This window comes from Micrasema longulum, unplaced genomic scaffold (genome assembly GCF_059751315.1).
Source record: "Micrasema longulum isolate JH-2025_06_02 unplaced genomic scaffold, ASM5975131v1 h1tg000086l, whole genome shotgun sequence".
Taxonomy (NCBI): Eukaryota; Metazoa; Arthropoda; class Insecta; order Trichoptera; family Brachycentridae; genus Micrasema; species Micrasema longulum.
This window is the reverse complement of record NW_028277292.1, coordinates 771,631-798,709: the sequence shown is the minus strand read 5'-3', so window position 1 is coordinate 798,709 and position 27,079 is coordinate 771,631. Positions and strand designations below refer to the sequence as shown.

Genomic DNA, 27,079 nt, shown 5'->3' with positions numbered 1-27,079 from the left:
TAAAAATTGTAGGTACTAAATATTTGAGAGTTCTATTTCCATATTTATTACATACTTTTGGTACTACCAAGCCATCATTAGACGTGAAACGAGTATTATGGTTATGTTTGAGAGGAAACTTGAATGTATTACTATTAAATTACAGTAGTCCTCGAACAGGCAGAGTTTTGATTGTTTTGTACAGGAGATCATTATTACTTCTTTGTTCGTAAATCTCTGCAGGTACAATTCGCTTAACTATAGAATACTGTAGACCCTAGATGATTTTAATATTAGTTTTAGTCGAATGTCCCCACGACTTTATACCATATCTTATTATTGATTCTACCAAAGAAAAATAAATAATTTTAAGAGTGATTTTAGGCAAAATAAAAGATAACTTATAAAAAGTACTCACAAGAGTCCGCAATCGATCACAAAGTTTAAATATATGACGATCCCATTTAAAATTATGATCAATAGAATCACCATTGGTTTTAAAAAAAATATATCGATTCATCTTGACTCTTTAAATGGTTATTTGAATTTTTCAGGTTTCTTATACATCATGGTTTTTAGATGCATTCAACTATGCAATATTAAAAAAGATTAATGTGCTGAATCTGAGTATTGGAGGTCCTGATTTTATGGATCAACCATTTGTTGATAAAGTATGGGAACTTACGGCCAATAAGGTACGATACGAGTACATTATTTTTTAGTTGATTTTTTTCACACTATAGGCATTCATTTAAGTAACTCATTTTTTAAATCTTGTGATTTTGTGAAGGTTATAATGGTATCAGCAATTGGCAATGATGGCCCTTTATATGGCACCCTGAATAACCCGGCTGATCAAATGGATGTGATTGGTGTGGGAGGGATTAACTTTGATGATCAAATTGCTAAATTTTCTTCACGAGGGATGACAACATGGGAACTGCCTCAGGTATTTTTACATAAAGATTTATTTAAATAGAACAAGAGAGATTATTATATGAGGGGTGTTAAAACAAAGATGGCATTATCTGCTCATTTTCGTTTCTAGTAATATGCAATTAATGTTTTTTTAGTACTTTTCCCAGACTGCAAGGATGATTTGTTGTAATTTTTGCCAGCAGATTCTCTAAGTATGTACATTTATTCGTTAAACTATTGACTTATTTTAAATTAATATATGGTTTTGGTTTGCTTTTTGGTTTTTGTTCTGTAATGTAAAGGAGACTGCAAACTTGCTGCGAAACAAGATAAAAATTTAAAAAAACAACATCAGCGTATGAAAATAAAAAAGTTTAATTATTTTTGTAAAATGAATGTCCGTGAGGGTTAGTAAATAAAGTTGAAATAAAATTTAAAAAACTAAATAAAGTAAAAAATATATGAGAAACTGCCATTTATGGCCTGAAACCTTTACATACGTCAATAGCATCTTTGTTTCTCTATCTATCGCCATATCTAACTCATTTAAGACCAATGGTGGAGATTGCCGTCTTTGTTTTAACACACCTCACTTATATGTGTACATACAAAATTAATAAACACATAATTACATTGTGATTTTCAATAGGGTTATGGACGTGTCAAACCTGACATTGTAACGTACGGTAGCAGTGTTAGAGGATCAAGCATGAAAGGAGGTTGCAGGTCACTATCTGGTAAGATTTAGAAAAAACGTAAATACAGTAGACGCTCTCTTAACCGGCCTTGACGGGACCGACCCAGGGCCAGATAACGAAAAAGCCAGCTAAAGAGAAGGTGGTGAAAAACACATTAAAAAAAACACTTTCGCAAGGGAAAAAAAACACAATTTTTTCAAAATACTAAAAAAACAGAACTTTTATTCTATATCTATCTCTTCTATAGAAACTCACACATTAAAAATTAACATTTCATAAACTGTAAAAAATATGTACAGGAAAAAGCCACACATCGTTCCAAAAAAGGCATTCCTAGAAAGGCCGGTTAAAGCGGCGCCGGTTAATTCAGCGTCTACTGTACCTAATTTTTAACGCAATCTGAAATTTATTTTCTAACCTAATTATTGATGTATTGGTTTTGGTTGTCTATGATTGTTTTAATATAAGAGGATATCTGATGACTTGGACATTTCATCTTATTCCGTGTCTGTTTATATGGCATCCGCATATTACAACCGGCTAATCTGTCACCAGCCTGCTGTTTTGTGTCTTCCCGTGTTAAGTCCCTATGAACTGCTTACAAACTGTGAGCACTAGACATGAAGAACGTGATGCCTTGTAAAGTAGGCAAGCTTGCACAGTGTGGGGTTAATCTAACTAACTTAGCTTTGACCCCAATTTAAGCTAACCCATATTGGTCTGTTTAATCCATAATTGAAAAGCAAGAAAGTATTACAATTTGATGATATAAATCATAATGTATATGTGCATGAGACTGCTGCGAGACATTACAAAAATGTATTTATTTCAAATCTTCACAAAATACAAATGTGTAATTTAAAAATAATCTTACATGTGCTCTAATGTAAAGATGAAACTATTTATTTTCTGAATCATTTAACACGTGTCATACGTCCGATAAAATAGTCATAACTCAAAAAAGCAGAATTTCCAGGAGGGCCAAAATACTAAATTAACACGTGTTAAAACTATGTATTTTTCAAAGATTTCTTTATATTTTTCTTTTCACGCTTTAAAGCAATCTTGATGTGTCATATATACGAGGTTTGTTCAGAAAATAACAAGATTTTTTTTAATTTCGCGGGTTTGGAGAGTCTGATTGTCAATTTTTTTTTAAAAATGTCAGTATACATGCCCCTGAAGTATGCTAAAATTTTCAGCTCTCTTCATTGCTTACTTTGTGGCAGCCGCTACGGTTAGACGTGTTCGGCGATTTTCGTCTTGGCGATCCAGAATGCCTCCACTGTGACGATTGAGCCTTAGTTTTGTCATATCCTTAAACCGATGTTTCGTCACCTGTTATAACACGTTTTAGTAATTCTGAATCGTCATTGACTTCATTTAGTGATACCTGAGCAACTTCCATTCGCCGCTGTTTTTGTTAGAAATTAAACAATTTTGGAAAAAAAAATTCTGCCACGCGTTTCATACCCAAAACATTCGAAAAAATTCAATGACATGACCTAATCGATATGCCAACATCATCAGCGACTTCTATGATTGTGATTCAGCGATCGTTCATAACCATTTTATTAACTTTTTCCACGTTTTCATCGGTCGTTGATGTGCTGGGGCGTCTGGGCCGTTCGTCATCTTCAATGTCTTCACGGCCATCTTAGAAATGCTTATACCACTCCTTAACTCTTTTTTTACTCATAGCAGACTCACCATAGGCGTTTGTTAACATTTCACACACTTTCTTAAATTTTTTGCACAAAATTCGATACAAATTCTTTGATCCATTTTTTTAACAAACAAAAATCACCGAGCTCATAAAAACACATCTAGCCTTAGTGGCTTCTACAGACAAAGTAAACAATAAATACAGCTGAACATTTTAGCATACTTCAGGGGCACGTATACTGACATAATAAATAAAAAAAAATGACAATTGGACTCTCCAAACCCGCGAAATTTGAAAATTCCCGTTATTTTCTGAACACACCTCATATTTAGATTTGTCTGAAAAAAATCTATAACATTTTTTAAGGAAAATCTCAAGTGTCATGAAGAAAATAGTTAAAAATGACCCTGAGAATGGCAGCCTTCAAATAAGTGTTAGTGTAAGTGTATAATACGAGTAAATAGTAAAGCTAGAGCTTTGTAAAATTTTCAAAACATAATTTTTCTGTATACTTCACTAAAAATCTGATTTTTTCAAATTATGACTCTATTTTATCGGATGTGCGATATGCTTTTACTTTAGGTTTCAATGTTAAAATTCTTCTTTCTTTGTATGTACATACTTACTGCGTAAAAAATAACCTTTATATTATCTATAATGTTTTCATTTTAATATTCTTCAGCTTTTGATTGTATTTGTCGTAACTCAACGCAGGGCTTGTAGTCTCATGAAGTTTGGATATGAGACATTATTTATGTATTATTATGTAATTAAAAAAATATTTGTGATTGGAAGCCCTCTATAAATACCAATATGACCGTGTTTATTTGACTTCTGAAATTAGGTACTAGTGTGGCGTCACCGGTAGTGGCTGGAGCAGTTACATTGCTGGCAAGCGCTGTACTTGGAGCTGGTGGTGACCTGACTCCGGCTGCCATGAAGCAGGCTCTCATGGCTTCAGCTCGGAGACTCCCAAACATCAGCATGTTTGAACAAGGCCATGGGAAGCTGGATCTACTTAAGGCATATCAGGTATTTCACTTTTATATTTTCACAAATGGATTAAACTGGTATGTACATAATTGTTTTTATTACCAATTTTTGCGTAAACTTTGAATCAATTAAAATTTTCAAATTTATTGTTTTCTGACACATCTATTTGCTGAGCGACCTTATTCAAAACGATGTATACTGCATTTTACTGGACTAATGTTAAAGTCGTTTTGGTCTTTCTGCATTTTGATCAGTTTTGACATAATATTTGTTTATAAAATATATACCAAGATACTAATACACATATAATACATTTTTTTCCCATTGAATCCATATCAAACTAGAGCATTTATACATTCATACATTTATGAGCTATGAGAGTCAGATTTAGTTTATGCACTACCGAAATAGAAAATATGAAATTGTGTAATAATAACAGATCTTAAAATAATATATTTTAAAGTTGGTAAAGTCAGTGAAGAGGATAATAATTTGCAGATTTTGGCTTTAGCTCGACTATATGTTTCACGAATGCTGATTGCTTCCACAATAAACATGTTTTTTTTATTAAATACAGTTAAAGCATCTCAAAGATCTTAATTTATAACGGAACTTTCTATCAATAGTGTCCTTATCTATTCAGATTTAATTTCTCAAAAACACTTTATCATGAAATAGCAGAAAAGTTAAACATAATTCCTTGATACAGCTTGCCCCTCACATACCGCACACCGCATCTGAGGACATAAGTGATAACTTTCTTGATACACATCAATAAAGATAGCTTTTGTAATCGCCCCCCAGCTGCAACGTGAACTAATGTGTACTATCTATTTTAGTGCATGAATGATGCTTCTGCTGGTTTTATTATAAGCACTGTATATATTTTTTTCTGTGATACAATAGTAATTTTTTTTTGCGATTAATCTATTTCTAATTGTATTTCATGACTTTTTTATAAAATGTTTAAAACATGTGGTAAAATGCGAAATTACTGTGTCTACTGTTTGGCTAGCTAAAGATAAGAGCATTTTTCCCCATGATTTTGGATGTACATACTTCTGTGACTTGGGTCTAAAAAGGCCAATGCTGTAAATCACAATGTTAAAAGAGGATACTTTTTAAGACATTTTGTGGCATTTCAATAAACTGTTTTAGGTTTTTGAAACTAGTATCAATAAAAAAACACTGCCACATCTGTATGTGCATACAAAATAGTAGGACTCAAAATATCGAACACTCTTTTAGTGGAACAGAAGGGCTGTCGATGACTGTCAACAAGCCGGTTTCTTCTGAAGAGTTTTAAGTGGTTTCCTTTTCACTAGAGCAAATATTAGAGAAGTTTCTGATTGGCTCACTATAGAATATCCCCCCTGATCCCAGCACTTCTAAAATTGAAGCTTATTAAAAGCAGAAAAATCCACTTTTATGAATTATATACTTTGTACATAATAAGCAAGGTAAATAATGAATTCAACTCCTGTATAAAAAATATTTTAAAAATACAAAATTGTAAAATACAGATATTTTTAAATTAACATTGACCTTATACAAAATGTTGGCAAGACAAAAATTAAATCTGACATTGGCCGTTTTAGACCCATGACACAGAATTATTAATTAATATTAATTCTATGCTCATCTTTCACCAGCTGACCAAGATATCACATGCGTAACATGTATCAGTTATTATTGTGTGGAGTATTTTAACCCCTTTCATTTTTTTTGACATTTATTGCGGAAATAAAATAATTCTTATTAATAATCATGTTTTCAGCAATGACAAAGGAATTATAATGGAAAATGGAAGTTTAGGCGTTTACAGGGATAGTACATAATACCTCAAGGGCGCTTTACTAAATCGCTAGTAAAGCGCACTAGAGGTTATATTATGAAAATGGCACTATAAAGTTATACATTACAATAATTATGATCTGTAATTGGTTGTATTTCGCAATTATTGTACTGTTTTTATATGTTTTGAACTTTCCTATCCCTATAAGTTTCTGGAAGATTCCATTTTACTACAATAATGACTCATTTTCAAACTCAATGACAGCGCAATTTCTATGTACTTTTAGTATTGTTTTTTATATTGTGTACCGTTATTTTCAAATACATAGATGTATTTTTATCTGAAATATTAAGTATTAAAAATATTTTTTGTAAATAAATGCTGCAACATGCATAGGTTGTACCTAGTGAGGTAATAGCCAAAGAAAAACCTGTTGTGTCCGTTTAAAAATGACCACCAAAAGTAAAAAGAAATGGTAAAGGTTATGCATCATTCGAAAGGAAATTTTCCGCTCTAGAAGATGCTGTGTTTGCTTTTATGTTACATAAATTATTTTTTTAACTACAAGTCTTCAAAATGGAATGTAAAGTAGACAAAAGTGAACATTTTTGATACCTCGGCATTCAATCAAGGAAATAAAGGTTCCGAAGCTGCTCGCGATATTTGCGCAGTGTACAGTGAAAATGCTATGAATTATTGACTAGTTTGTTGTACTGAAGAAGAATACATTATTGGCTTATCTTCTTCTTCTTCAGCCTTGTTGTCTCCACTGCTGGATAAAGGCCTCTTCCAAACGTCTCCACTCCTTCCCATCATGTGCTTTTATCATCCATTTTTTACAAGCTATGGAGGCAATGTCGTCGACCCATCTAGCATACAGGGACTTGTTTATTTTCATAAATATATTAGAGTTTGCCAAAAGCAGCCCAACTTAGCCCTATTCATCTTGGCAACTCTGCTGTCTGGTTATCTTTACCGAGTTTGACTTTGTGTTCTAGATATATGTATTCGTCATCCACTTGGATTTTATTATTTTTAATGACAATGTCTCGTCCTGTTGGACTCATAATCTTTATTTTATAAATATTCATTTCCAAACCGATCCCCTTTGAAGCCTCATGTAGTTCCTTAATCATTTCGCCTAGTTCATCCGTGTCTTTACTTATGACCACTATGTCATATGCGAATCTGAGGTGACTCGAGTACATGCCATCGATCTTTACACCCTTATTCTTCCAATTTAGGGTTTTAAATACATCCTCCAAGGCTAGTGTAAAGAGTTTTGGCGATATTGTGTCCCCTTGTCTGGCACCTTTCTCTATTTGCATTTTATCAGTTTTTGTGTCCTCATCAATCCTCACCTCTATAGTAGCGTTGTCATAAATAACTTTTATTTATCTAATGTATCTAGAATCAACTCTGGCATTTTGCAGTGCTTTAATAACAGCCCATTTTTCAACTGAGTCAAAATCTTTTCGATAGTCTATACAAGCTAAATGTAGTGTTATGTTGTATTCAGTTGACTTTTCTATGAGTAGTCTTCTACGGGTTGATAGAAATCTAGCTTTTGTTTTAATCGGTTTGTTAGAATTTTTGTTAACGATTTGTAAAGGTGCGACAGGAGACTGATTGGTCTATAATTTTCGAGATTGTCAGTGTCGCCTTTTTTAAATAATAATTTGATTTCTGCATTTTGTCAATCATTGGGTAACACATTTACCAAGTAATATTTTTATGGCTTCTGTTAGTTTTCTACCGCCTAATTTTAACATTTTGCTAGTAATTCTGTCTTCACCTGGGGCTTTATTATTTTTCATATATTTCAGGGTATATTAAATTTTGTTGTGCTTCATTTCCGGCAATTCTTCAGATCCTACATTCATTAAACACACCTCTTCTTGTTTTCCATTTTTGTCTTTGATTTTTGCTATATTTGGTTTACCATGTGATTCATTTCCCTCTAATACCTACATGTTTTTATTATTTTCTGTTGTTTGCAATATCAGGTTTGCATTATATGTTCTGATATCTTTTCTTATCTGTCTTCTAATATCTTTATTTCTTATTTTGTATTGATCCGAGTCTCTATCAAATGTTTTCCTTTCTTCCATTAATATTAGGCTCACAATTAGTCAATAATGTACTCTCCTTCATTATTTTACAACAAATGAGTTAACAATTCATAGCATCTTCACCGTACAATGCACACATATCGCCAGCAGCTTTGGCAGCTTTGCCCTCGATCGAACGCGAACACAAGAAGGTGTCGAAAATGCTCACTTTTGTCTACTTGAAATTCCATTTTGAAGGCTTGTAATCAAAAAACATAGTATGTAACATAAAAACAACCATAACATCTTGTAGAACAGAAAATTTTCTTTTAATTGACGTATACATAACCTTCACCATTTTTTGATTATTTTTGCTGGTCATTTTTAAATTTGAAAAAAAAAGGACACCTCCTATGTTATTTGTGAATATTTTAAATAAATAAACTTTCCCGAACAATATATTATTCTAAAGAGATATCTATGTATCGTCTTACAGGTTTAAAATCCAGTATCTACTTTTCTACCAAGATTTGAACATACCAAAAATATTGTGTTTATGTTTTCTTTTCTTTTCAGTTTTTGAAAGGATATGAACCCCAAGGAACCTTGAGCCCATCTTACATAGACCTCACAGAATGTCAATATATGTGGCCTTATTGCACACAACCTATATATGTCGGTGGAATGCCAACTATTGTCAATGTCACAATTTTGAACGGTCTCGGTGTTGCCGGGAGTGTGGTAAGTCTCATTCAAATGTCTCAATTGATTTAAATTAGCTATGAAAGGAATGCAAGTCCAACCTGCTGATGGTCACGCCTGTTAGAAGAGCTGTATCTACATATATTGAACAATACTACTTTGGACATTGATCTTTAAAATTGTCTTTCATCTTTTTAAAATATTTAGAGGCAAGTGGTGTACTTTTGGACACTTTTTTTTTCGTATTTGTTATTTTTTTCTCGTATGTTAACACAGATAGGGCATGACTATTTGACAATTATTGTAGTCTGTATTACTTTACGGGTGGTTCAACCATCATATATTATATGTCAATGACAATAACAAACACGTTTTATGAGTAATGACAAGATTGACAGAAATTTGTTGCCAGCTGATAAAAATGTAATTCCAATATATTTTTGGGGAATTTTTATCTACTATATTGCCAGAGATTTTTTACCGATTTTTTCATTTTTCCAGTTAAATGTGACATGGCACCCGTACGTGAGTCAGCAACTACAGATCAGTGTGTCGCATGTGGATGTTCTCTGGCCGTGGTCAGGATGGCTTGCTGTTAGCATCACCGTGCATCCTGAGGCTCGGAATTTCGAAGGCGTCGTTCAGGGACATCTCAATATTTCCATATGTGGAGACTTCCTTAATACCACCCTCATGCTGCCCATCAGGTAAAGTAGACAATAACAAGCTAGATATTTGATTTTTTTAAATATTTGACAGTGAAATCAGTAAAGTTAAATTTATTTAAAATTGCAAAATGAAATTGAAAGATTGAATTTTTCAAAATTGTCATTCGTTTATTGACAAAAACAACATTGCTTTTTGTATGAACAAAACCGATAGGAAGACCCACGGTCTTTAAAACGGTTTTCGGGTATGTGAATGAAGTACTTTCACTGTAATATTTCACAGCACTAAGATGCCAAGGCTACCAGATTACAGAGATATACCTTTGGCAGCTTTTCTCAGTCGGCAATGAGCAATATTTCCTTGTATGTGGGCACCGCCAAGGAGACTCAGGTCTTCAGATGCAGTGAGCGGTATGTGGTGGGCAAGCTGTGATATTTCACTGTATCCGGATTGGTACCTAAAGCATAAGATTGATTCCTTTACCTGTATGTGTGCTGCAATAGAAATGATCTATATGTATGCAGCAGTGGAGTACCAACGCTTGCCCTTTGCACCATTAGGTGCGGATGAAGGAAAGGTTATGACAATTACAGGGCCTATAACCTGTCATTGGCAGATATGTTATAATAAACAAATAAACTTGATCAACAATTAACATTTTACAACAGAGATGAAGAACATTTAAGAGAAGGTAATATAGAAGTCTAGGCATCTACAGGGCTTATGACCTGTCAATGGCTGGTTTAAGTGGCCACTTTACACACTGTGTAACATTCACCATTCTGCCTATATTTGAACATCTATATTCCTTCAATCATAAGCCCTGTAGATGCCTAGACTTCTATATTACCTTCTCTTAAATGTTCTTCATCTCTGTTGTAAAATGTTAATATAAACAGCTCCCCAGGGAGTTGAATCCAGTCCTTGTCTACAAAAATTTGGACAAACTCAAAATACTGTTGATCAACAATGTTTTGACTATGTCTAAATGTTTGTAGACATTGGTGAGATTCATGACTGAATTATTTCACCTACCTACATTAATAAAGGCTTCAGCTCTTTTACTTCATAAAAGTCAACATATGGAGGAGGTGAGGGAATATGGATGTTTAAACATAGGCAGAATGGTGAATATTACACAGTATGTAAAGTGGCCACTTAATCCAGCCAATGACCGGTCATAAACGCTGTAAGTGCCTAAACTTCCATATTCCCTTCTAAAAAATAATTTCCAACTCTGTTGCAACAAACTTAAATCTAAATAAATGTATTTTAATCTCAAGTATTTTTTTTTAAATGCCTCCTTTTTGAACTCGGTGGCATGTTATTAAAATACCTTTTAGAGTTTTCTAGATTTTTTTGTTTTACCTTTCTTTACAAATAAAATGATGATACCGATAGTATTTTGCTTTATTTTTAGAGCTAAGATAATTCCTCAACCTCCGAGACACAGACGAATTGTATGGGATCAATTTCACAGCCTTCGATACCCTCCTGGATACTTTCCGAGAGATAATCTAAGGGTGAAAAATGATCCTCTGGATTGGAATGCTGATCATATACATACCAATTTCAAGGACCTTTACCAAAACCTACGCAATGCCGGTTATTATGTCGAAGTTTTAGGTAAAATATTCATTTTACTTTTTTTTTTGGATATTGAATACTGAGAAACAAAAGTATAAGTGACCTTGGGACTCGAAAATATTTGAATGTGACAAATAGAAAGAAACCAGTTGTTTTAGGTACCTACCTATTTAAAAAAACTGTGGCTTAACTTAAAGCTGAAAAAAGTGGATTAGGACATTTTTATTTCTGTATACCTCGCAATTAATTATGGATTTTTTCTTTGTTTTTATTTTGTGCTAGGATCTCCATTGACTTGTTTGGACGCACAACAATATGGTACATTGCTGTTAGTGGATCCAGAGGAAGAGTATTTTCCGGAAGAAATAGCAAAGCTGAAGCGGGATGTGGATAATGGATTGTCTTTGGTTGTGTTTGCTGATTGGTATAACACAACTGTTATGCGGAAGGTTCGATTCTACGATGAAAACACCCGCCAGTGGTAAGATATTTTGATTAAAAGAACTTTTGTAATTTATCAAAAATGTTACATAACAATTGGGCTGAAAAGATTGTAGGCTGACACATAGATGGCGTAATTGGAGTTAAATCCATATGAATTTTAGTTAGTACCAACCTTGAAAAGATACGTGTATAAATTTGACAGCTGTCGGACAATTGGTTCGTGAGATGTAGCATTGTGAGTGAAATTAGTTTTGTTATTCTGAAAAAAGTGGATAAAAAATTATTTCATGTGTTAATGAAGCATTGCTTTTTGGCGAAAAAAATTACTGTTGAAGCCAAGGCTTGGCTTGATAAACATTATTCGGACTCTGCATCAGGAAAATCAACTGTTGAGAAGTGGTTGGCTAAATTTAAACGGGGTGAAATGAGCATCGAAGACATGCGCACAGTGGACGCCGGAAAGAGGCTGTTATTGACGAAAACATAAAAAAGTCTAAAATAATTTTGAATGATCGTAAAGTGAAGTTGAAGCGGGAGTGAAGAGATGCGTGTGCAAACTAACCGTAGTATCGAAGATTACTAAACCGTGGACTAAATGGTAATGCTTGCTGTTTGTGCGGGGAAAGCAAAGACAAATGTGAATTATTATTGAAAGAATTTGGCGGAAAAATATTTTTATATTTTTGATACATTTTTAACATTATTTGGTAGGATTATGCAAAAAATTAAATCAATGTGATGATTAACAAAAAAGGTATTCAACAAATATGCTACCTGGGGGACCCTAGGTACCTCCCCTAGGCACGGGAGGGTCAATATAGTTCTTCACCCAGCCGATTTGTTTCTTCTTTTACGAGTTAACTTCAATTAAAATTGATGTTTTGTTTTAAGATTGAGAATTCAAATTGAAGTATTTATAATGGGTTCCTGTATACACATTAAAAAATACAGCAATAGTTCAGTTCTAAAAGATGTTCAGTAAACTAATTATTTCAAATGAATAAATAAAATAGCATAAATACCACTAATAAGCATTATCGAAAAAAACAAAAGAGGCGTGTTGTGTTGGTTAGGACATGTAGAATGAATGGACAGCGAAAGAATGAACAAAAACGTTGGTGGATGCAGAAAACGACGAAGACTGAGACATACCACATCCAACAAATACTTAAAGATGGACATCTCAAAAGTCATAATATTCGGCATGCGTGTATAAAATGTATGAATGTAGAGGAAAAGAGGTCTGTATGCAAATACGGAGTGATGTGGCGTTCTATCCTCTCTGCTTACTACTACAGGGAAGCGGCGTGATGATTTTGTTTTACCACTAATATAACAATAGCATGAAAATAAATAATACGCTTTAAATTGCTCTCTGTAATTGTAAAATAATCGTTTCTACAATCTTGAATGCTTTATTTTGGCCATTAATTTGCTTGTTTTTTGGTTCTAGGTGGATGCCAGAAACTGGCGGGGCAAATGTTCCGGCATTGAACGAACTTCTAAGTGTTTTTCAAATTGCTCTTGGTGACCGAGTTTTTCATGGAAATTTTCAGTGGGGTGATCACTCCATGTATTATGCGAGTGGAACCCACATACACACATTTCCTTTTGACGGTTTACTATTAACTGCACCTCTGTTAGACCAAGGCAAACAGCTGTTGTCTCCTGAAAATAAGGACATAAAGCCCGTAGAAGAAGTGGTTAATGTGCCCATCTTAGGACTTCTCCAAACCAAAGGACACAACATTATTTCCAACAGCATAGAGAATGTAACGACGCTGAACAACCAGTCTTTGAATGTCATGCAAAATGCAGGACGAGTAGTGATTTACGGAGACTCTAATTGTTTAGATAGCAGTCACATAGAAAAGGCTTGTTTTTGGATGCTAGATGCCATTCTGGGATACACATCTGCAGGCCACTTACCCAAACTGTTTTTAGATAACAATGTACCCCACAGAGAAGTCAATATTATTCCTTCAGGTAAAGCAGTTTGTACAAGTATTTATGTTGTTTTCTGTGCTAACAAATCAATTATAAAAGTAATTTATTGCAGAAATAAAAGACAATATAATAAATTACAATGAACAAAAATTTCATGAACACACTCGAATGTTTTATCTAAGTAATTACAAATTATGATAAAGGACTGTTATTTAAACTTATGAACGATTAACTAGTGTTAACAAAAAATATTAAGTATAAAATTTAAATACAATTAATTGCTTAAAAATAACATTATTTATGTAGTTATAGAAATTGATAATCCCAGTCAATACATTAATCATACATATGTAGTAAATATCACATAAGAAAATTAATATTAACAATGATTTTTCCCCTTTAATCACTAAGAGCGTATTCAACCAGTTTTAGATTCGAAACCTCAACATAACAATTGGGAAATATCACATACTATGAATACCGATAAAAATATATGATATTTCACAATCTATTGATTTAGAATAATTAATCGTATTTTCAAAATCAATATGGATATTATGGAGAAATATTTTCATACATAAATGTAAAAAATAAATTCAATAAAAGTATGTTCGTAGAAAAACGCAACGTATTTGGCCTTGATTGTTGTGAAGTCAAGAGTCGTGAAATTGTTCTGCACAAATTTCAACGGCAAGGAACAACAAAAATGAATCGTGGCGTATTAGGGGCGTGGCCAATGGAATGACCATTTTTTCGGGAATTCAAAATTACAAATTTAAAAGTATTTTCTATGCTACTAATAATTGGCAAATTTTTTTTTTTACTGGATGTTATTTCATAGACTCATACTACTTTAAAAATGTAAAAAAAATAGTTATATTTTCAAAATCTTAATAAAATTATGTGATTGGTATTAATTAGAAAAACCTAATGTTCTCAGATTTACCACAACGTATGGAAGGTAACGGACTTCATAAATATTCCAAAGTTTTGGAGAATATTCTTGGCACTGTGACACAGCCATTACCTGCCTGTCCTACTCTGGACATCCTCAAAGGACAACCTCTCAACTACACCCCGTCTCTTACATCTTCCCTGTATAGGCAACATCATCTTCTCCAGCAAAATGATGTTCTAATTGGTATGTATGTAAAATACTAGAGCTCATCGTACAATATATGTCACACTAAGAGAAAGACTACTAACTGTCGAACAAAATAATTTACATTTTTACTATGCGAATTTAAAAAAGTATAATGTTTGAAGTGATTCTCATTCGCTTATCTGCAACTTATGGTTCATAGAGCACTGCAATTGTACTCCAGCCACAGTGTATCAGCGATCATTTGTAATGAATGAACTTTTGAATTAATATTTCATGTCGACCGTGCCGGAAATCGAACCTGGGATTACAGTCATAGTAGCAAACATAACTAGTAATTCACGAGGCTGACTTATCTCCATTCAAATCTCTTTTTCAGGATTTTTTAGAGTAGTCACTGTCAGTGGCGGCTGAAGGGGTTAAAAATGGGGGGTCATTATTTCACAAAAATTTTCCTAATTTTTTTTTTGTAAAAATACATGAAAATATATATGTGTAAATAGATTTTTCCAATATGATACACAAATTTACAAAATACCTAACATAGCGAGTGCACTTTATCTTGGCTCATAGAGTTTCTTAAAAAGGTCTTAATTTGCTTTTGCGTCGAAAAAAATCTTTCACTCGCAACTGTCGTCATCATAATTCCTCAAATAAAAGTAACTTGTATATTTAACTTTAAAAACACAAACGAATTAGTAAAAATGTACAGAATTTAAATTTTATGAGTCAATATGAATTTAGTGCATTCGAAACAGGACCCTAACAAACACTAGATAATTGGACACTTGCAAGAAATAATATATTATAATAATATTAATTTACAAAGCTCATTTCAATGGTGTAAAAAGGGACGAGAAAATGTAAGTTTATGTTAATCCTTTCCATTAAGAGTTCATCCTTTTTAAGTGTAGTTATGTAAAATACATAGGAATTCATTTATCATTGTATCTCTTCCAGTCTAGACTAATGCCAATATTATATTAATATTATCAATCTTATTCTTATCTTCCTTGTTTCAATTGTTATCTCTACCGGGACAATGCCCAATGTTGTGCTAAATGTTCCGATGTTCATGCACGCACGGGATGTTTTATCTCTTTCTTTCTCATGAGAAAATCTAGAGATAGAGCTTTGGGACAGTTACAGAAATGACCTACGCATGGACATAACGTGAAGATTAATAGGTCCTTATATATTTGTTTTTTAAAATTATAAAACCTAATTGCATTATATCATAATTATCATCATTCCCTTTCCGCACCAAATGGTGCATAGGGCACTGCACTGGTACACCAATTGCGGTGTATCTTTAAAAAAAATGTAACATAAAGGTAAGATGATCAGTCTTACGCTTCAGTTGCCAGTCCAGGGACTATGAAATATTCAAGTGTGAAAACACCCTTTTAAATAAATATTCATATCAACCATGTCGGAAATCGAACCCGATACCTCTTGCATGATTGGCAAATGCGCTGACCATTACACCACTAGGCCGACATTATATTATATACTTTCTTTATAATATTTAAGTAAATTATTTTAATTGGTAGCAAATTTTGGGGGGTCATTCACCCAATGGACGTAAGGGAAAGCCGCCATTGGTCACTGTATTTTATTAGTATTTTCCAAATTTCTTCCCGAGTACAAGATACATATATGTTTGTACATGCATATAGTGAAATAAGTGATAAACATTTACATGCTCTTATATACTTTTTTGCAGGTGTGGGTAAAACCTTTGATAGAATAGATGAAATTGATGATGGTATTTGGGTGTGGCGTAATAAGCAGCCAGCTAAAGTGTATCCTACAATGACATACCCCCTCCAATCTTCTTTTTCCTGGATAACTAGTTTCTCATTGATACTTCTTACCTTAAGTGTAATGTACGTTTTTATCAGGTATTTTATCAAAAGACCTACATTTAGAAGAATAGTTTCCGAAAGTTTCATGAGAGTTGTTAACCTTTTCAATGTATCAGGAACTCGTCACACGACTGTTCCATAATGACTGTATGATAGTGAGAACTGGGCAGAGGCGAAAGGTAAATAATTAGGATTGATATACTAAGGAGTAGATTCAGAGATTTCGCTTTAGTATGCGTATCCTTTCTCCTTAACTTGTTCGCCGTTATGCCTGGAACAGCTGTCAAAATCGGGTCTCTCATTTAGGAAATGACGGCCAAAGCCGCCAGTTCAAAAGACATTGCTATTAAAAAGCCTAAGAGGAACTGAAAAAAATATATGGTAGGAGGAGATATATTGTGTACCTTTAAAAATCAGTCCTCAACGAAAGCATCACAACACAATTTCCAATATCTTTCTTTACCTACGGTCCAATCCAAAGTGAAATATTTTAAAAATAAGTTGTGATGTGCGTTCATATGAGTGGATCCTATGGGAAAAAAGTGTCCACGAACACTTGGTGATATAAAAACAAAGTATGTAAATTTAAACCAATATTGATTGATAATTAATATGTACTTTGTATTGAGTGTGTCAAATGAATTGTGGTAAGTCAAGTCAAGTTTAGATATAATTTTGAATATCAAACAAATGATTTTATTTGTATAACGTTGTACTTTATATTTCTTATATTTGATACTTTATATTTGATGTATTGTAATTCCTTTCACTAGTGAGTTTTTTTCATTTTCTAATATTGTTATTATTTGTTGTAAGTTGTAACATACCACCAATAATAATGTATTTAACCAATTTAGGCTAAACACTGGCTGTGCCTAAAAAGCCTTATTCAACCATAAATTCTACAATCTATACATTTTTAAACTTTAAGATTAATTAATAAATAATTTTGTGACTGCCAAATATAATGAGTAAGTTTTTAGATCAAATATGTTATTCAGAAATACTTTAAACGTACCTTTATGTATAGTTAAATTATAGACAGTATTTTGTTTAATGACATCATCATTATTCCCTTTCCGCACCTGATGGTTGCATTAGTACACCAATAACAGCGTATCTTGATCATTTTTGTTACATGGAGGTAAGATAATCAATCTTACATTTCAGGTACCAGTCCATGGACTATGAAATATTCTAGTGTGAAAATACAGAATGTTTAATGACACAGAACCCAAATTGAAAACATGTTCAAAATAAATTTCTAGCTTTCACCAAGAATCCCGAATATAATATATGTTTTAATTTGTTTTCTCATTTTCCTTATACTATTGTATTTATTCAGAATACAATGTTGTCATGATAATATAATATAACCCATGTTCGGGATACACAGTCAAAGACTAAAGAGTGTGGTTCTTTTGTGGATGAAATTAAACTGTGTGATAAAATGCACAATAATTTAAATGTTTAGATATCTGTTATATTATCCCTAAAAAGATATGTCTGGAAAACAATACAATATCTTCTGGTTTCTGACACAAGTTGGTAACTAACACTTTACTAGTTGTGAGATATCGCACTTTCAAAGTTAAAAGCTCATCGCAAATCAACAATTTAAATAAAATCTGAGTTGAATATTATAAATAATTATATTTTGTATTTATTAAACACAAAATATTTTTTTTTTCTTTTTGAACAAAGATTATTTGAGGCCATTTATGAAAACATCTCATTCTTCGAAAATTTGTTATTACCAGCTTGTGCCAGAAACCCGACGATATTAGGTACTCTTTTGCCTTGAACTACTACTTATCAGTAAAAGCTCAAACAGAGCATGGTTTATAATTTCTTTCGACTGATTTTGTTATAATTCCACGTTGGTTAGTTTATTTTGTACAAATTAGAATAAAATGTATGTTGGTCTTGTTCTTTGTACTTATTATTTTTAGTAATTTGGCTGTGGCGTTATTCTAATAATGTAATTGTAATTTATCGAATCATAGAATAAACTAACTGTAGGTAGTATTATACAATAAAATAATGTTTTTTTTAGTCATAAATAATATGTATATTGTTTTAAAATCAGTAATCAACAAATTAGTCCCGCATTCAAAAATAAAAATGCAATACCAAGTATTAGACATTTAATAATAATTACTTATTAACAGCATTTCAAATTGTGATTTCATATTCTACATTATGTACATAGGATTAGAATTAAACATTAAATCATTTATGGGTGCATTGTGTATATGTATGTTGGTTTATAATCTTATTTGCATTTTATGTTCTTCAGTATTACAAAAAGTGATGATTTTTATGGATATTTCACAGTTGTATTTTCATTATATTTGTAATAAGTACATATTGAATAGCTTTATTACAAATCTGTTCATATTGTAAATGAGCCAAATGAGGAATAGCTTTATTGCACAATTTAAGACTAAATAAACAGAAGTTCCGTTATTATTACCCACAACATTTTGTCAGGACTGAAATCGCGCCCAATCGTTCTTTTTAGTTAAGTTATCTACCATATGAGTCAGTGTATGTCATCAATCGATGATAGTGTCACAGTGCAAAACTGTACCATAAATTTTATGTTTTTTCAAATGTTTCGAATCGCTGAGGATAAATTAAGTTTTTCTAGTTTTCTCTATTATTATTATGTTCCTAAACATCCAATTATTTGTATTTTTACTGGCAAATTTAATAGAAAGTTACAAATGTTTCCTTTAAAAAAGTGTGAAATTGTGACACTGGTGCTTACTCTAGAAAATTTAGCATCTTTGCTAATTTGCAAGAAAGTTAAACATAACCAAATTTGACTAACGAATACGGAGCTGTCAATATGTATTCTGGCTTACATGACAATCCAGCTGTGACAGATACACCATGAATGTTAAAAGATGTTGTACTAAAGCTTTTTTCATATAAAAAAAGGGTTTATAATATCTTACCCCAATCTACATAATAGGCGTCATTTCAAAATATTGCTTTAAACATTTCTTCATTTATAAAAATCTTTTATTTAGTCTCATAAAAACCATAAGTTTACATAGATTTTTTAACATTCATCGACAAATGTTCAATTCATAAAATAATTCAAAAACAAAAAAGAAGTTCAAATACTTACTCATTAAAATTGTCTAGCACCGCATATCCTCTTAAAGTACAAGCGTGACCATACGATAAAAGTGGACACTGTCTATGTTCTTCAGTATGTGGTAAAGCTATAAGGTAACAAATTATACATTTCGAATGGAAAATTAATCTAGGATATTAGCGTATGAGAGATTTGGCTCTTAATTTCATTTTCAAATAAAAGAACACAATACGTATATCGTTCGCCACTAGCTAATCACTAAAACCCATTTTGACCATGTCCTAGTTAGAGGTTACAAGAATAATATTTTGCGATTAAATAATTTTTACAGGAAAACATAACTTAAATTTAAGTCGGTGATCAAAATAATATAAGAAAAATTTCTGTAGGTAAACAAAGCGTGAGTGTGGTTAAAATATGGACCATCTCGAATGCAATGTTTCCAATTTTGGATAATACCAGGTGAAGAAAAAGTTTTTTCTTATTAGTTCCTTGCTCATCCGATTCCTTGATTGTAAAATAAATAGCGAAAGAAGAAATGTAAGTCTGTTGTTACAGTAGAGAAACATGAAGTATGTAAGGCCTAAAACCGATCTAGCGGTCGAAATGCTACTTCCACATCATGTATCAGTCTATCGTATACTTTTGAAAAGTTTACGGTTTGTCATCTTAAAGCAATATGCCTAATTATTATTTATCGGGAAAGAATCATCGAGCTGATGCCATCATTCCAGCACGTCAGTTGAATATATCAAATTGGATAGGAGATGAAGAATTTAAATAGGAAGGAGGGAAAACACCTAGAACCTCAAAGCAATGAGGCGCCCCAGCTGTAGAGATGGAATTTCACTCTATTGCATAGAACAAAAGCTTTACAAATTTTTGGTTTTAGAAACAATTTTAACATTCGGTTTCGGTTTGTGTTTGCAATTCTCGACCTGAGTATCTATGGCCCATTGTTTTGTTGTAAACTATAGCTAACTTCGTTATTGATAATCCTAGAATGATTTTTTCCATATGGGCACAGCTACAGCTGTGGTGTCTTATTACTCTGAGCTTAGAATGGAGGAAATGAACAATAAAATGAATAGGGTTTCGGCATTTTGGTTTTCTTTAAAAGATAGATGAGATAATGGCTTAGTCAATTTACGAGTATGTACTCGTTACACTATGTATGTGGTTAAGTTTCGCCGAACATTTGTAGACTCCGATTTTAAAGTAAAATAAAAAGTAAAAATAGCTGAGAAAAACAACTGATTTTTATTATGTAGTTAGTTTTAGTCCAATCATTAGATTATTTAATCAAAACTGATTAACGATCTTTGATGGTGAACATCTAAGAATAGGTTTTTGAATAAGTGTTGAATTTGCATTTTATCAAAATGGAAAATTGTAAACATAGTTTTTTTGTTTTATTTTATTAGATTATTGTGGCCACTAAATAATTCATAGATTTTGTTGAAATATATTTATTGATTACCTGTTTTGTATTAATTATTGGATTATTTAGATTTAGTTGTAATTTTAGTCGTATAATTATAATAAATATTATTGTTATTTACGTCGTTGAAGAATTGATTTAGTCTATTTTCATCCTTATTTATTATAAAAAGCGCATTGTTAGAGTATAAAACTTGTGCTGTCTTTATTTAAATGTAAAATAGCATTTATACACATTAACATTAAGATTGTATTAATTACCAGTATACTGTTTACGAAATCAGCACAAATGTATAAAATGTAATTTTTAAAGATTTTCATGCGCTGTATTAATATTTCATTTTAACTTTTGCATTGATGAAATATTAATTTTACAAATAACACATTTACTATAATATCTGTATTATTCCACAACAAACCTATTTCCATCAAACAATATTTTGAGAAGGTATGTTATTTTTTCCAAAGTTTTTATACGCAATCAAAAAATCTTAAAAAATACAACGTAAAACAAATAAATTTTCAATATGCAAATTTATACATTTTAATGATTGGGTTAAATTAAAAAAATTATTAAAGATTGGTCTGTGAGAATATATTGTGGGGTAATTACTACAACTAGGTACCTTCAAAATCAGGATTTTTAAGTTAACCACTAAAACATATCTTTCTCCATAAATGCTAGAAATTGACAAGTCGTAATGCATTCAAATAGGATAATGATGAAGAATGCGCGACCTGACTTTTTGTTGCATTCATGAAAGAAGATACAGAAATGTGTTGATAGTAGTTAACTTTAGTTACCTAGGTGTAGTAATAACCTCACAATATCCTATATGAACATATGTAATTTAGATCAAAAATTTTCTTCATCAAACTTGTTAGATCTTTGGATTCAATATTATTATATTAATCTTAATCACAATAAAACTTATCTATTCAAAATAAAGTTTCAGACGTTTTTTGCTTTCTAGCTTTGGTATTCTTCAATTTATAATTATTGGACGTAATAACAATAATTATAAAAGTAACATATGTTTCTTAGTTTTTATACTGTGCTAAAAGAATTCTCGTGTTCCTGTGCTGTGTAGTCAATACATATGCAAAAATGAGAGATTTAAAATCTGAAAAATGGAATATTCATAACCAATTGCAGCAATCAACTAGGTATATTTGAAGTCAAAAGTATTTGAAATAAACATATTTAACAAACCATTTGCTAACATTCGCAATACAAGCGAACAGACCGCCCCTAACGAGGCCTCAAGAGCTACTGGCACAAGTATAGGCTACTTGGCTACTGGCCTGCATGATGTGTGAAATAGTTTCTTTTACTCGTGAATATATCTTTAGTATCGAGAGTAAGATGTAAAGAGAGTGTTAGACAATTGTATATTCAATACTCTTCAACTTCAAACGCTGCGACATTGCAACACATTGGTAAACTTCAGATTGTATTGATAATTTCTAATAAACTGTGCCAATAAGTATTTATTATTCAATAATAAATTATTTCAATCTATATGTAAATGTATAACGGAGGAATATCGAAAACCTTAACCTAGTATTTATTTTATTTGTAAGGATAATAAAGCTATTAGATGCAATGTGTACTAGCTACACCTCACCAGGAAGGGAGGGTTAAACCAGCTGATGTCAGGTCATAAGCCCTGCAAATACTTAGATTCCAACATTCCACAATAATTTACATTCCTCCTTAAAACAGGTTTCCCTAGTGAGGAGGATTCCATTTATTTTGTTTCAAAAATATTATAACTGTATATCAATTTTTTTAAATCCTTCATCTTATCCAAAAAAAGTGATTTCCTTCTTCTCTGTTGAGATATTGTTATCTTTAAACGAAACCCTACGAGTATTTAATTCCAGTATTAGTCTACAAACGATCGGACATAGTCAAAATATTGTGACTTCGGACATTCGTGTTTCTACAATTTTGTATTTATTTATATCTCAACAGAAATATCAATCTCTCAATGGTTAAATCTAGTACTTGGCTATAAAGAATTGGAAACATTAAAATACTGTTAAGTATTATATAATGTAATATATTATAATTCATATCATGGAAAATCTATATTTATTATCATATTTATAAACTATGTATGTGTTCTAATATAAACACAAAGTCATTAATTTATTTTTATCGAGTTAGTTTCAGACTCAAACCTTTTTTAAATGCAAGTGTGTTTCGTAATTATTTTGCTTATTTTTATAATTTCTACCTACCTACTTCCAATCAGTATTACTAATCATTTTCACATGGTTTCAGAAAATATCATATATATATATATGTATATTTATGTACATAATACTTAAATTTGAGCAGGATTATCAGAAAACACATGAAACCAAAAAAAATGCTAGCTTTTACATTCTAATATATTTATTTTTATTGAATGCAAACATTGTTGTATTTATAAAAAAGTGAACGATTGCACAGTAAAACAGTAATAATATTTTTTCTTGAGTTGTAAATTTTTGAAGTATTGTTATTGTTAGTTATATTTATCATGTGTTTATATTGAAGAATGCCAATGATATAAATAAACATGTTTTTGTAAAAAATAAATATTTTGTATCAAATTATTTATATGAAATATCCTCTAAAACAAATTAAAAATGTAAAATTGTAAAAACGTGTTTTATTTCGTCACCTTTTTTCAAAAATAACTCAGATGGCAAAAGGGACCATCTGTATTATTGTCTATGTTTTAGTTTTCAAAAGTTTTAATTAATATTTCAGTAAATACACGCAGCAATAAAACAAATCAGCGTCATTTAGAATGGTAATTTATTATTGAAAAGCAACACTAACATATTTTAGTTTGTGGTTTAAAGTCTTGAAATTGAGACATATTTCAGCTCTCCTGAACATTTTTGAAAATTACAGATGGTCCCTTCTGCCATCTGACTACCGAATTATAATACACAGTATTGTGCAAATTAATGGAATATTACACATTTGATCATACAAAAACGTTTATTATATATTTTTTTAATTACATATTTATTTATTTACGGACATTGTCCATTTACGCAATTTGTAGGGATGAATATTATAACATAAGAACACTTAAATAAATTTAAAAATAATAAAAGAAGCATTGACTAACGTAAGGGACATGCAACCATAACATATTTTTTATTAAAATGGACACAATATATTAATTATTTACTGTACAGAAACATACAGTCAAAAATGATTAAATTACACAATAAAGATATGGTTTAAAGACAGATCAGCAAAGTTTGTAAATAAAAATCATACATATTCAATTATGGTACATTTTTAAATATACCTCCTCCTTTTGCTTATAACAGTTTTAACACATTTTGGCATGAAATAAATGAAATTTTGACGATTTTGTTTTGTTTTGTCGTCTTGAAACCACACTCGAATTACACCTTCTATATCTTGGTGCTGCTGTCAAATTTTCGTATTCTAGATTTATAAAACGCCCACAAATTTTCTATTGGGTTTAAGGTCAGGTGAATTTTCAGGCCATTTAAGCATAATATGACACGGAGTTGTGCCCTGTTGAAAGTTCTGTAGTCAAATGAGCACCAATAGAGCAATATATTTCATGCTATTCATCGTTCCTTGTATTGGAATCAAAAATACAATCCTCATATACGAAAATCAGTCCCAGAACATCGTCTTCACAGAATGTTTTACCGCATGGTCAACATGAGCCATAGTGAGTTTTTTTATCCCCACTTTTTCAAACAAATTTTATGCAATATCCTTGTACGAGAAAGTGGGTCTCATCTGAAAACAGCACCTTTCTCCACTTTTCCGCAGTCCATTTGACACATTTTCCAACCCAAATAAGCCTTTGATTCATTACCCGTCAGCTGTTTCTTATGTGGTCGAATTGCTCTTCTTCCAGATTCAATAAGTCTTCTCGTATTATCGAGTAATGAATCGTCACTCCAGTGGCTGCTAGGTCTCATTGAAGTTCGTAACTTGCCTTTTTGGTGTTTACTTATATTTCTGATCAAAGATATTTCATCTTGGACAGGCCTCCCACATGTCCTAACTCTTCTTGATTCAACTGACCTTGTTTCTCTTTTCTGCTTAATAATCTCGCTGACTACTTCCTAAAACACAAAACATTAATTTATAATAATTATTTATCTCGTTTAGACCCATTGAAGTGTTTTATTTAAGGTTTTATATTTTTCGGTATATATTAGATACCTAAGAACGATGATATAATATGACAGATGACAGTCGACACAACTATAGAAAAACATAACAGTTGAACTTGTATGCATCTCATCAAATCTGAATGCAGGAATGATTTCAATATGTGTGAATAATTAAAAAAATAATAATATTATTTGGCGATCATTCGAATCTTTAATCTTGGTTTAATTACAATTTGCGTTATTTTTTTACTATTTGTATTTTGCCACGGCTCGATCACAATTTTTTATATGCGAAAATTTTGACTTTTAATTAAAAAGTAAAAGTTCTACATTATCTCTGATCGTAATTAAATACGTAATCCATAGAATTAAAAATAGTCACGTAATCATTATTTAAAAAATAAACAAAATCATTACTTACTAATAACTATGGTATATAATGAAAAATTATTTGCAATAGTATAGAAAAAATATTTAAAACAATCTCTTGCAGTTCTAATTTAATTAAATCCGTAATTTAATTAGTAAAATAAAATACACATTTTTGAAATTCGTTCTCAGATATGAGATGTGATTGGTCACATTGTTTTCCATATGTCAGTTAGACCACTACAACACTAGTACCGAATTTAAAATGACATTATAAATTGTGCAATGAGTACCTAATTAAATTTTATAAGTAATTACAAATTAATTTATCATGTAAAATGATTGACAAAAGATGTATAATGTAAAAAATATTTATAATACTAATGACAAACTCTCACAGTTCAAATTACTGTAATGAAATTCACATTTTTGAAATTCGTTCTCAGATATGAGATGTGATTGGTCACATTGTTTTCCATATGTCAGTTGGACCACTACAACACTAGTACCGAATTTAAAATGACATTATAAATTGTGCAATGAGTACCTAATTAAATTTTATAAGTAATTACAAATTAATTTATCATGTAAAATGATTGACAAAAGATGTATAATGTAAAAAAAATATTTATAATACTAATGACAAACTCTCACAATTCAAATTACTGAAATGAAATTCACATTTTTGAAATTCGTTCTCAGATATAAAATGTGATTGGTCACATCCCACATAGCAGTGAAACTTGGTACAAACTTAATTTAAGATTGATGGAAGGTTGAAAAGGAAAATTTGACAAGTTTTTATCAAAAGTTGCTGGAATATTGTTATGACAAATTTGAAGAGACAAGTTTTGACAAAACTTGCTGGAATCTTGTTATGTCAAGAATAGTATTTCAGAATCCGAAAGTCAAATAGTGATGATCAACACATTGCCATATACATAAAAATATGGAGAGAATTCCTTTTTTTATTTAAACTGTTATATTTAATCCCAGGACTTTTCTACAAGACCAATTTTTTTTTGGCACCACAACAGGCCGTGCGGCCCAATTACAGTGGTGAATTACAGCACGGTACGCCCAGCCTTAAGAATATCACATTTAATTTTTGTGTTCTTACCAGGAATCGAACCCAGAACCTTTCATGTGTGATCCAAATGTCTTAACCACTACACCACGGAGGCCGCCGAATTAAATAAGTGCATGACAAATATCAAAAAAAATGGTTAATTCCAAAAAACATTCAGATTGGCAATACTATCAAAGTCATAGAAAAATAATATATTTCACCGTTTTAGTCCGTGGGTTTCATGTCATTTTTAATTACGCATTTATCATTGGATGTTTTCCCGGTGATTTTAAAACTTTTTATACTGTTGAAGTGTTAATACTCAGTTTAAAGGATAAACTATTGATATGCCACTGAGGAAAAAACATTGAAAATGAGTTTTTGTTGCACTGTCACTCGACGAAACCATCTTGTCAAGAGCTCTTTAAAAGTAAATATGATATTAATATTTCATTCACTGCATAATGCTTTCAATAGTTTAAACTGATTAATTATTAAAT

At 31.4% G+C, this 27,079-nt stretch overlaps 1 protein-coding gene and 1 long non-coding RNA gene across 3 annotated transcripts in view; one reads left to right on the top strand and one right to left on the bottom strand.

The window, feature by feature from the left end:
• Positions 1-21,008, top strand: part of S1P (membrane-bound transcription factor site-1 protease) — a 29,819-nt gene extending 8,811 nt beyond the window's left edge. The window contains exons 5-15 of the mRNA XM_088234256.1: positions 534-674; positions 770-928; positions 1,547-1,634; positions 4,106-4,293; positions 8,677-8,841; positions 9,304-9,509; positions 10,892-11,097; positions 11,341-11,539; positions 12,956-13,488; positions 14,390-14,590; positions 16,278-21,008. Of these exons, the coding sequence (XP_088090382.1) occupies positions 534-674; positions 770-928; positions 1,547-1,634; positions 4,106-4,293; positions 8,677-8,841; positions 9,304-9,509; positions 10,892-11,097; positions 11,341-11,539; positions 12,956-13,488; positions 14,390-14,590; positions 16,278-16,561 (2,370 nt within the window). The 3' untranslated portion in view covers positions 16,562-21,008. The remainder of the gene's footprint in view (positions 1-533; positions 675-769; positions 929-1,546; positions 1,635-4,105; positions 4,294-8,676; positions 8,842-9,303; positions 9,510-10,891; positions 11,098-11,340; positions 11,540-12,955; positions 13,489-14,389; positions 14,591-16,277) is intronic.
• Positions 21,009-23,763: 2,755 nt separating this feature from the next.
• LOC148284827 (uncharacterized) lies at positions 23,764-25,694 on the bottom strand. Of its 2 annotated transcripts, none has more exons than XR_015823726.1 (2): positions 25,563-25,694; positions 23,764-25,090 (listed from the first exon to the last, which is right to left on the bottom strand). It is a non-coding gene; the product is annotated as an uncharacterized LOC148284827 (long non-coding RNA). The 2 variants fall into 2 exon arrangements; XR_015823721.1 differs by lacking the exon at positions 25,563-25,694 and adding an exon at positions 25,191-25,452.
• Positions 25,695-27,079: the final 1,385 nt, after the last annotated feature.